Source organism: Rhinoderma darwinii, chromosome 13 (genome assembly GCF_050947455.1).
Source record: "Rhinoderma darwinii isolate aRhiDar2 chromosome 13, aRhiDar2.hap1, whole genome shotgun sequence".
In the NCBI taxonomy this organism is placed as follows: Eukaryota; Metazoa; Chordata; class Amphibia; order Anura; family Rhinodermatidae; genus Rhinoderma; species Rhinoderma darwinii.
Genome location: NC_134699.1, coordinates 32,189,267 through 32,201,980, shown reverse-complemented (window position 1 = coordinate 32,201,980; position 12,714 = coordinate 32,189,267). Strand labels below are relative to the sequence as shown.

Genomic DNA, 12,714 nt, shown 5'->3' with positions numbered 1-12,714 from the left:
AACCTTTCACCTCCCCATACATGTGCAGCATGTATGGGGAGGGCTGAACAAACCCTGGGGCACTTTAAATAACGGAGGGAGATAGAAAAAAAATGTAGATATCGGTGCCGTTATATTTGGCGCCCGATATTTAAATAACCCCCTGAACAGTCAACGGGGCGTGTTACTATGGCTGTGACACTGTCCAATTAGACATGGACAGTGCCACAGCAAGAGCGAGCAGAGAAAGTGCACGCTCTCTTCAGCTTTGAAGATCAGTCTTTACACCCGAACTGGCAAGGGGGCGTGTCACTGCTACGGACAGTGGAAGGTCTGAGGAGAGGAGATCTCATCTCTCCAGCTCTTGCGAGAGATCAGTCTTGTATTGTCTGCCGCACTGGCAAGGGGGCGTGTCTCTGCTACGGACAGTGGAAGCGCTCCCCAGCTCTTCCACTGTCCGGAGCAGTGACACTCCCCCTTGCCAGTTCGGGTGAAAAGACTGATCTTCAAAGCTGAAGAGAGTGTGTGCACTTTCTCTGCTCGCTCTTGCTGTGGCACTGTCCATATCTGATTGGACAGTGTCACAGTCATAGTAACGCGCCCCCTTGCGCATATCTAACGTATAACGGCACCGATATCTAAATAACGGAGGGAGGTAGAAATTTTTTTTTGAAGTGCCCCAGGGTTTGTGCAGCCCTCCCCATTACATGCTGCATATGTATGGGGAGGTGAAAGGTTCTCTTTAAACTGGTGACAGAGCCTCTTTAAGGGGAAATGCGCTCTAATTTATGTATTGTTTAACATTTCAGTTATAGTTTTTTACAATGATTTGAGATATAGACCACTAAATTAATGTATGATTTAAACAGGAGCAAGGAGCATCCAGATCTGCGGTTTTGGGGCCAACCATGGAAACAACATACATTGAACGATAGATGTTACATCAGACGAACTGTGGAGGAGAACTCCTGTAAAGAGGAGTCCACAAACTACAGGACTTATAATGGTGCAGTGGATAAGCCTTCCCCAATTCCTTCTGTGGAGGAATCTTATATCACCAGTGAACACTGTTACCAAAAACCTCGGACCTATTACCCTGCAGTAGAGCAGAGACTGGTTGTAGAAACGCGCAGTTCATCATTAGATGGTGGCGTAGACCGAATACGACAAAACAGGGCTGATAGATTAGGTTGGGAATTGGACAGAGAGTTGCTAAAGGTAGAGAGCGAATCAAAGCATAATTACTGTAAGGTGAGTTTGTCATATAAGCTTGTATTGAATAGATTTTATTTCTGAAACTATTAGTGATCTGTGTGGGGATATTTAAATTGTTATGTAAAATCCAGTTTCTTTAAAAGTGTTTTTTTTTTTCTGGGATTAGGTTTTCTCAGAAACTGCACCATTCTTGTACATGGCTGCTATTGCAGCTGAGCTTCATCTACTTGAAACCTTTTTTTTTTCTTTTTGTTTCCTAATCCTATAAAACCCCTTAAAAAGAAACACTGATACAATGCACCACATGCAGCATCCAACATATGTTGGCAGATCTCATCTTAATCCCCATGCATTTTGCGAATGGGAATTGTCAAAGTATTGTAATTTTAGGCTGGTGGTGTAATTACACTTGCAGAGAACGTGGCCTTACAGTAATGAGTTTTTGTATATAATTTGTATTTGTACTATAGGCTTTGTTATTATCCAGTTCTGACCTTCGTTTGAGATCAACCAAGTGATAATGTAAGCCTATATATTGCTTCTTTGTGCATGCACTTGCGGATGTAGGGTGATCAATGGATTAGGCGGTCACTTGACCGCATCATGTGATCGCTACTGCACTGCAGAAGCCTGTATTATTTACATGTGGGACCCCTACCCACCCCTACCCACACATACAGCACCACCCAGACTTCAGGACAATGGAACAAAATTAAAGAGGCTCTGTCACCAGATTTTGCAACCCCTATCTGCTATTGCAGCAGATAGGCGCTGCAATGTAGATAAGAGTAACGTTTTTATTTTTTAAAAACGAGCATTTTTTGGCCAAGTTATGACCATTTTTGTATTTATGCAAATGAGGCTTGCAAAAGTCCAAGTGGGCATGTTTAAAGTAAAAGTCCAACTGGGCGTGTATTATGTGTGTACATCGGGGCGTTTTTACTAGCTGGGCGTTCTGACGAGAAGTATCATCCACTTCTCTTCAGAACGCCCAGCTTCTGGCAGTGCAGACACACAGCGTGTTCTCGAGAGATCACGCTGTGACGTCACTCACTTCCTGCCCCAGGTCCTGCATCGTGTCGGACGAGCGAGGACACATCGGCACCAGACGCTACAGTTGATTCTGCAGCAGCATCGGCGTTTGCAGGTAAGTCGATGTAGCTACTTACCTGCAAACGCTGATGCTGCTGCAGAATCAACTGTAGCCTCTGGTGCCGATGTGGCCGACACGATGCAGGACCTGGGGCAGGAAGTGAGTGACGTCACAGCGTGATCTCTCGAGAACACGCTGTGTGTCTGTCACTGCCAGAAGCTGGGCGTTCTGAAGAGAAGTGGATGATACTTCTCGTCAGAACGCCCAGCTAGTAAAAGAAGTAAAAACGCCCCGATGTACGCACATAATACACGCCCAGTTGGACTTTTACTTTAAACACGCCCACTTGGACTTTTGCAAGCCTCATTTGCATAAATACAAAAATGGTCATAACTTGGCCAAAAATGCTCGTTTTTTAAAAATAAAAACGTTACTGTAATCTACATTGCAGCGCCTATCTGCTGCAATAGCAGATAGGGGTTGCAAAATCTGGTGACAGAGCCTCTTTAAGCCGCAGATACTGTTAGTAAGTGAAGTAAATTGTTAGGGCTGATTTTAGCTTTAGGGGAGGGGGGGGGGGCTGCAAGTGACAGACGGAAGTAAGATCACAGACCCAGGGGGTGATTATTATTTATCTTTAGGAGGTATTGTGCGTCTCCGGCTCTGCTTGGGTCAGACTTTTTGCCACAAACATGACATTTTAGGAATGTTTTACACAATGTTAAATTTTGATGCAAAATTTCATGATGGTAATGATTGTAAAGTGATGTGTGTAATTTTTACACTGTGTAAGGTGTTTACTTTCATACTTTAAAATGATAAGGATTTGCCTTTTGAGTTACATTACCCATGGGACTTATCTCTGTAGGCGATGCGTTATCCCATATGTAATACATTCCTATTAGGCGACGTTCTCACTACTGTTATAGTTCCTTTCTGTCGGAGGAAGAGGTGAACAAGAGTCCAAACAGAAAGCATCGCGTCCATTAGAATTACCATTGATTTCAATGGTAATTCTTTTGTTTCAGATGCTTTATATTGCATGAGTTGGTTTCCCTCTGAAGACTCCATTTCTGTAATTATTGCACAAAAGTTAATGCTAGTTGTCAGGGCCTGTCGGTATTTGTCGTGCGTGAATGCTGACGTTTTTCCTTGGAGCGGTCTACGGGGGAAGGTGCTTGTGTTTTGGCCACCTCTCAGAAACACTCGGCACTTAAGCAATATTAAATAGTTTGCTGCAGGAGGGGGAGATGATGATGATGATGATTTCATAGTATTTTAAACACCTTGCAGCTTGAAAAATGTAGTCATTCTAAAAGATTCTATATTCGGTTATGTTGCAGAAATTCTCTTTACTCTAGTTGAGGCCCATTATTCTCAATCCTCCCAATGTCTGTGTGGCATATTAAGGAGCAAGCTAGGCTTTCACTATAACCAGAGACGTAGCTAGCAGGGAAGGTCGGTGGCCCCGGGCCCTCTTATATGGGGGAGTTCAGGGGCGGGCTGGGCCGGCAGTGGTGTGTCCCGGTCTCCATTGTATCTGCGGCATCAGGATGCAGATACAGTTGATTCCAGTGCTGGAGCAAGGAGCCACACACCGCATAGAGTGGAGGAGCAGAGGGATCTCCACCACTTGTCGTAGGAATGGGGTTAGGAGAGTTGTTTTTTTTTTTTTTTGTTTGTTTTTTAAGAGGCACTATAGGGCAATATACTGTATAGGGGCAGGTGTGGGGGCATTATATGGGGGGCAGCTATGAGGGCATTATACAGTGTGTGGGGCACTATAGGATCATTATCCTGTGGGGGTAGCTATGGGGACATTATACTAAGTGGCGAGAACTATTGGGGCATTATTCTGTGTGGGGGAAGTTTATAAATGCATTATACTGTGTATGTAGGGACAGCTAGAGGGGAATTATACTGTGTGGGGCCAGCTATAGGGGAATTATACTGTGTGGGGAGTCACTATAGGAGCATTATACTGTATGATGGGCACTATCGGGGCATTATACTGTGTGGGGGCCCCTAAAGGTTTAATTATACTGTGCGGGGGCATTATATTGTGCGGGGAGGCACTATACTGTGAATGGAATAACGTAAACGGTATGTTCACATGGCAAACAAAAAAATGGCTGTAAAATACAGAGCTGTTTTCAAGGAAAAACCGCCTCTGGGTTACAGCCGTTTTTTTATGCATCAAGCACTTTATGATGTGTTTTTTTACGTCCGTTTTTGGAGCTGCTTTTCTATTGTCCCAATGAAAAACAGCTCAAGAAGGGACATGCACTTCTTTTTTTACAAGGCGTTTTTTTACGCACAGTTTCTAAAAATGGCCACGTAAAAACGCCCCATGGGAATGCAACGCCGTTTTTCCCTTTGAGATCAATGGGCAGATGTTTGGAGGAGTTCAGCCTACTTATTTTCAGATGTTTTTCGTGCCGTTTACGGCCTGAGAAACGGCTGAAAATAAGCCGTGTGAACATACCCTCACAGCACGGCTCACTATGCTACGCTGTTTCTGTAATTTTTCATAGAAGTGAATGGGTGTTACATAAACTGGGTATTGCAGCAAACTACGCCGTTTAAATAAGCCTGACCCCACCTGATGCGCCTCTGCATGTAAACATGCATTTGGGGGCCCACTGAGATGTTTTGCCCCTCCTATGCTAAACTCCTACCTACACCTCTGGTTATAACCTAGTTACACGAAGGCCTTTTTCACATGAACGTGTCTGTTTTGCGCACGCAAAAAACGCAGAGCTTTTCTTGCTTTGCAGTTCTGTGTGACATCCGTGTGCAGTGCTAGTCTGCATTTTTTTACGCGCGTATGTCACCTGTTTTTTTTTTACGTCAGCAAAAAAAAACCTGAAGGTTTTTCTCATAATTTCTTTAGCAACTGTTGCGTGAATCATGAACAGCACACAGATGAAGTCCGTGCGCTGGCCGTGATTTTCACACACCCATTGACTTCAATGGGTACGTGATGCGCAAAAAACACACAAGAATAGGACATGCAGTCTGAGTGGCCCCATTCAATTGCGTAGGTCCGTGTGACGTCCGTTGTTTTTTCACGCACGTAAAACTGATGTGAAATACGCTCGTGTGAATAAGGCCTTAAAGTGTACCTGTCCTCTCTGCTGATGGTATTTTGAGATTGCAATGTTTAGGGTTTGTTTAGAAGATTGTACAGATTTAGTTGAATGCGCCCCACTTCCGTCCTTCTTAAAGAGGATATGTCACTAGATTTCACAATATAAACTGCATTAATTATTTAGGTTTCTTAGACCTGATGAAACTGGTGTACCTACTATGAAAATCTTTGTAAGAATGGCTATGTAATTCTTAAAGATTACACAGAACATCCAGACCTCTTTTGGCCTTAAAGGGAATGTGTCGCTAGAAAATGTTTTAATTTTTTTTCCCGTTAAACCGTTAGTATATAAGCGATTACACATTGTTTTAATTTTTTCACAAGTCCGGAAATATTATAAATTAGATTCGAATTTATAACATTTCTATGTGCTGGTCACTAGAGGGAGCAATTCTCAAAATTGCAGCATTGACAATGTGGTAAAGCAACCTTATTGCTTTATGCTGCAAATTTTGGGTAGATTTGCCGCCATTTTCACAGTGTAGGAGGTTTGAATGCAGTGTAGGAGGATTAGATACAGTGGTAATCACACAGTATAACACGAACCTAATACACACATCATATACACAAACATAACTTACCTGCTCCTTCCGCCTCCGCTCCTATACCTTGCGTCTTCGCTGCCTTGAACATATGGCCGGAAGCCGCGACCGAAAGTCGTCATCTTACTGTCCGGCCGCGGCTTCCGGTCTACATGAAAATGGCGCCGGATTTCGCTCTGCCAAAGAGCTTCCTTTTGGTCTGTGTGGGAGCGGCGCATGCGCCGTTCCCACACAGATGGTGTACGCTATAGTGAATGGAACGGCTCCCGTTCGCATTCTCTATGGGGATGTATGTGCCGTATTCCATCTCTGTATGTGTCGTTAATCGACACATACAGAGATGTAAAAAAAAATGGCAGCCCCCATAGAGAAGTAAAAAGAAAAAAGTACAACACAAGAACACAAATAAATAAAATGTATTTTAATATCATACTAAAAGCAATATTATATAAAAAAAAATAAAAAAAATTCGTGACACCTTCCCTTTAATGACCGAGGATTATTTTTTGTTTTTCCATTGTCGCTTTCCAAGAGTCAACATTTTTTTATTTTTTTTTATTTAAATGCCGTTAAAATCTGCTCTTTTTTAATTCACTTTTGGTCTTAGGTAAGAGAGTGTTTATCAAAGAGGAATCCACCTCCGGAATCTCCACATACTCAGCCCGCAGATAATGGAGATGCTACAGTCAGTTCACAGCTACAATGGCAACTTAACCTCCTAACACATCTGGAGTCCCTGCAGGATGAAGTTACTCATAGAATGGATTTTATAGAGAAGGAACTTGATGGTAAGCATATTTAAGAATCGTGGGATGCAAATGGTTTCTATTTGGTAGCCAGTTTTGCTCAGCTCTTTTCTACATCCAATCTCTAATACTTTAAAGAATCTGAATGCAAGGAGAAAGAATTTTAGTTGGAGACCACTGGCATAAATTCACACGTAGTCCCAATTGTGGGAACTTTACGTGTAGCTCTACCTTGCAGTTACTTTATATACTGGGGGAAACGATTATCAGGATCTTCCTGATTTTATCATCTGGAATCCTCACCTTCCCAGTAGAAGTGATACTGATGGTACAGAAAGCCAGAGGATGGGTATCTTGGCCTAAAAGCCTTTCAAATGCAAGGCCTAGTTCACAGTTTTTTGATAAGCAAATTTTTATTTGGCAGCATTTTTTTTTCGCGCTTTTTGATTTCGGCAGCTGAATCTAATGCAAAAAGCGCCACAAAAAAAACGCTGAAAACAAGTGCCGCAGGTTTTTCTGCCTCCCATAGATTTTTCAATGCAAGTTCAGAGGCAGAAACCTCTCAAAGAAAGAGCATGCTGCTTTTTTTTTTTTTCCCACAAGCAACCAAAAGCCACCCGAGGAAAAAACCAAACTGGTCGTCCATTGAAATCAATGTGGGGGGATTTCGGGCCGTTTATTTCCCGCTGATTCAGACACTGTTTCTGTGTCAAAATCCATGCCAAAAAAACTGTGTGAACGGACGTCTAAAGATAAGGAACATAATAAACCCCATGGGCTAAATTTATCAAAACTTGCCATTGGCAAAAAAGTCAGATCCGCATTTTTAATTTCTTCAACTGCTCTGGAAAACGTTAAAGCTGCACTGTGATTAGTTGCTATGGGCCACTAGGCAGATTGATTTAAGACCCAATGTGATAGCTGATTTTTCAGTTTCCTTTTTAAAGGGAAAGGCCATCAATATTAGATTGCTGGGTGTTCAACTCTTAGCACCCCCGCTGATCAGCTGTTTGAAGGGGTAGCAGCGCTTGTACGAGCACCGCAGCCTCTTCATTGTTTACATGGATTTCAATTTCATTCATACTTGCACACGCCGTTACATTTGTAACCGCTGTGATGGATATTGCCACGCTGTCCGACATAAACAATGTAGAGGCCTTCAAACAGCTAAACGGCTAATTGCGACGAAAGTCTGACCCCCACTGATCTAATATTGATAGCCTATCCTTAGGATAGGCTGTAAATTTTAAAATCTTGGATAGCCTCTTTAAGACTTTGGGTCTCATTTATGCAAACTGCCTAACAAGATATCTAGCCTTGTTGCCCATAGCAACCAATCACCGTACAGCTTTCATTTTACCAGACAAGCTAAAGAAATAAGCGTTCTGATTGGTTGCTGTGGGTAACTAGGCCAGTTGAAATTGCCCGGTTTTAATAAATGTATAAGTTCTAAAAGACCACTCTCTTTTCTTATTTTATTTATTTGTTTGCAGTTCTAGAAAGTTTTTTGGACTACACTGGTGAACTTGAGCCACCAGAACCGCTTGCGAGGCTTCCACAACTAAAGCATCGGATCAAACAACTTCTAATGGACCTTGGCAAAGTAGAGCAAATAGCACTTTGCTCAACATGAAGAGACTCGAGCTGATGATGGAATCGGCTATATGAAACAGAGAAGCAAGGCCTCCAGCACTGCAAAGCCTTGAGTAGCATGCAGGCTGCATGTAACGTGGACAGACTGCTGGGATGATGGAGGAATATTGCTTGTTCTAAGGGGGCAAGCTGCTTATACTGTTTGATAACAGGATAGAATATTACCTGAATGTAGTTACGAGGCTTGTATTCTTTTCATTTTGTTTATATTTCCCTTGGTTGTCTGAAATTGTTAGTTGCTGAACTGTTTGCTTTCACCTGAAGCTTTTTGCCCGCTGTATTTTGTGTTTTAATTTCTCTATTCGCTAAATACAGAAAAAAATTACTTGTATGCCCGACCCAGAGAGAACAATTTAACACAAGGATTTAAGTAGAATAACTAACTTTTTTTTTTTCCATACATAACTTAAATTTTGCCACTAAAAGGACAGTGTAGGGGGCAAAAGCCTAATGTAGGTTTGTTTGTTTGGGTTCTTTTTTTCTTTAAATCACTAAAGTTCTCCTGCAATCTTATTCTGGCTGACTCCTAGACCAGTATTTAATCACTCCTTATATTGTCCTGGCTTTTTTTTCTCAAGTATCGCAGTGGAGAATTGTTCTTACTTCCATTGTATTTTGTTGCTGCAATGTTTAGTAGGTATTATGTTCAAAGTATTTTGCTTGTTGTACTTGCGTTAGTGGTACATGAGCACGGTTATTCTTACTAGGGCATGACTTACGGCAAACTTAGTAAATGGTCTACATTATGCTTTTTGTATAATTAAAGTCTAATAAGTTATGGTAAAGCTGGGCCTACACAGTGAGGGAAACAAATCCATATATTTGAGTGAATGAATGTTTGTATATAACATGACGTTCCATATTGGCTCCTCGACGGTATGTATGATTAGCCATTGGTTTGTTAATGGGTTTCAACTGATGAATTATCATAGGGTTTATAGTTAATGACCGGAGATATGCTCTGCTTGTTTGGTTAGCACTTGAAAAGAAGTCTTGGGGTATGTTCATATGCAGCATTTTTTCTTGTTTTGCTGAAGCATTCTAATGCAATGTAGTAATTCGCTCACCGTTTTACCCATTAACAACGGGGGTAAACAAAAACGTTGTTCTATGACGATTTCTTCTACATTAACAGAAAACATTGCGTTCAGCACAGGTTTTACAATTCTGTAGTGGTGTTGCTTCCTGCTACATTACTACCACCGATCCGTGTGAACGTACCCTTGGAGACTGTTTCGTTAAGCTTTACTTTATGGAGCATTCATATAGCTGTATTGTTAGTCCATGTTGCATCCATATTTTATTTTTATTTTTTCTCTCCAAAAAACAGGAGTCTATACGATTACTCCCTTTTGATGGAATCTACTCTAAATCTTCGTCAAAAATATGCAGGTTAAACAGGGACTGAAAATGCAGCAGTTTGACGGCTCCCTGAAATATTGTTCACTATTGTTTTGTATGAAATCCCAAAAGACAATTTGCAAGTTTCCATTGTCTGTAGATTATTACGGCTTCTTCCTGTTGTGTTCCCTTCCCCCTTTTGCTTTTTGTAAATATGTATGTATATTTATTTGCCCTGTCACAGCTTGATGGAAGACAGGTTGTGCACAGGTCTAAGTTTATGTCCTCAATTTGTATTCCTTTCTGTAAGACCTGTATGATTTGTTGGCTGTGGCTGCATGACTGTGAAAAAGCTAAAAGCCGTAAGTGGAAAGATTTCTCTTTTGTATCTTGTATCTAGAGTCAAAGGGGTTACCCTGTACGTGGATTTTTTTTTTTAGTAGGGGCTAGAAATGAAATAAAGCAATACTTACCTATCCTTGCTCCAGGCCATCCAGCTCTGGCGGCACTCACGGTGGTTGTTTACATGCACGTAGCATGTGACTGCTGCAGCCAGAGGGCTCAGCGGTCATGTGTTGTATTTCAGGCGGCATGCCAGACATACGATTTTGTCATAGAGCCCTCCTATTGGCTGCAGTAGTAACATTGTACGTATGTGCATATCAACCGTTACTACTGCAGCCAATAGGAGTGCTCGGTGACCAATCGTATTTCTGTCATAATGCCTCAAAGACCACACAAGACCGCTGAGCCCTCTGGCTGCAGCAGTCCCATGCTACGTGCAGATAAACAACCATCCGGTTAGCCGAGGGCAAGGAGATAAGTCTTGCTTTTTTGGCTTATTAATTTTCAGCCCCTACTAAAAAAAACAAAAAAAAAAAAACATCCTGAATAACCCCTTTTTAAGGTGGAAGCTTTACACGGCAGATTTTTGCCTGGTGACTAACACGGATCGACCATAACAGCATGTTGATCGGCACTCGTTTGATCGTTCATCCCGATTTTTTCAATTTTGCATCTTGTCGGCAGCACATTCCCTGTTTACACACGAGCTGTGCTGCCGACAAGTGACCCATTTATTTGGGCTGGATTAAAAATCCAATCAGTCGACAAACGAGCATTTGTTTGTCAGCTGAATCGCTGCCTTGTTAACACAGGGCAATCATCTGGAAGGAGCGTTTTTCCGATCATTGGTCCGTGTTAAACCACCTTTTAATTTGGTAGGATTGGTTATGCATCTTGGATAGTTTGTCCGGAGACCTGATAAGGCAAGGTTTGTTTGACAATAATGCCTACTCATCCATAAATGCCACAAAAGATGATACAAGATTAAATGCCAGTTATATTGATTAGCTTTATAAATCCTAAACCGTTGTTACAATATCCGTGTAACATTTATTCTGACCTGGGATTGGAAAAAGGCAAATATTTTAAATTCTAAAATATCCAAGCTGCAGTTGTTACTTAAGCCCGAACGGACATATGGTGAGAAGTCCCCTTTGTAACATTGGGGTAAAACGAGTGTTGGTTCACTAAAGGGGTTCTTGTCAGCACCATAGCCCAAGATCTTCGCTCCAGGACTGAGTTGCTACAAATTCTAAAATTGTCTCAGTACTTTTTAGCTCTGGAGAGCGGCACATTGAAGCTCTAGTAATCGAAGTTAGATGCTGAGTGTTTAGTATGAAATTTTTCCTCCTTTCTGTTGATTCTCTTGACACCTCCTTTGTGTTCTGTTAAAGGTGTTTTTTTATTTACACCCAAATTGTCACTCACAGAATAATGAATTTTGGTTGGGCAAGGTGCCCTTTCAATTTGTTTTGGTTACATGCTACAAATAATTATTTGTGTAAATCTAACAGACTAAAATATTTTCAATGAAGGTTTGTATGTTTTTGTTTTCCTCTTTTTACTAGTGAGGGGATTAGTCATACTTTTCACCCAGTGGTTTGTTAAATATTCAGTGGTACAAGGCAAAACCACAAATTAAAGTGGACTTGTCAGGCCAATCGAGCTGGCCTATCTGAGAACAGCATGTAATAGCTGAGAAACCTCTAAAGAAGATAAGAATATATCTATTAGAAAAGGAGCAGTAAAACCGTCTAAACGTCTTCTCCTCAGTACTAGCGAGTCCGGAGGGTGTTCTCTGCCGCCCACACACAGTGATAGACAAGATGCTCCTACTGTGTGGGAAAAGGAAAGACCACCTGGACTCCAAAGAGAATCCGGGAGATGGAAATTAATTGAATTCAAATTCTTCTACTGCACCATTTGTAATAAGACGTTACTAAGATCTATTACAAATATCTGGGCTTCCTAGAGGTCCCTCTGATAGAGCAAGCAGGACCAACCCGACAGGGCCCACTGTAAACCTCTTTTGTTTCCAAGCTGCATAAAAGTTAGTCCTTGCAGGGGAGTTTTTTTCTTTATGAAATTGTTCTTCCTAAAATAAAAACAAATATATTTAACTGTACTTGTGAATGGTGAGACCTTATTACACTTGAAATGAACGGTGGAGCTCTTGTTCATGATCACAAAATTACAAAAAAGCTGCAAACCTTTTCAGTTTACACTGCTTTATTTTTTTTTGCTTTTTTGTAGTATATTTTTGCCCAATTGGACTGTGTACAGGGGGCATTACTAATAGCGCTTACTAAAACTCAAGAGATTTATTATGTGAAGACTCCTAAAAGGAGGGAGGGACACCCCACTTATGCTTCAAGTGCTGGTGGTGCACCAGAGGTTCTGGGCATGGTGAGACATGTGGCTGTGTATGGTCTGATTTTTAAAGGGAATGTGTCATCCACATTGCAGGGAGCACAATGTAGTGACAGACATGCTGAATTCAGCTTTCTGTCACTTATTTGCTTAAAGATAATCTGGTGACAGAGCCTAAGTGCCCTATCTCCGACAATCTGATCGGCACTGTAATGTAGATAACAGTGGTTTTTAATTTTGAAAAACTCACTTATGAACAATTTTAGATTTATGCTAATT

General features: G+C 41.5%; 1 protein-coding gene across 5 annotated transcripts in view; it reads left to right on the top strand.

The window, feature by feature from the left end:
• PHF20 (PHD finger protein 20) overlaps positions 1-12,190 on the top strand; it is a 65,576-nt gene extending 53,386 nt beyond the window's left edge. For all 5 annotated transcript variants that reach the window (XM_075845995.1, XM_075845997.1, XM_075845999.1 and 2 more), the window contains 3 exons: positions 849-1,230; positions 6,588-6,768; positions 8,220-12,190. In XM_075845995.1, coding sequence (XP_075702110.1) covers positions 849-1,230; positions 6,588-6,768; positions 8,220-8,359 — 703 coding nt within the window. In that variant the 3' untranslated portion in view covers positions 8,360-12,190. The remainder of the gene's footprint in view (positions 1-848; positions 1,231-6,587; positions 6,769-8,219) is intronic.
• The last annotated feature ends 524 nt before the right edge of the window (positions 12,191-12,714 follow it).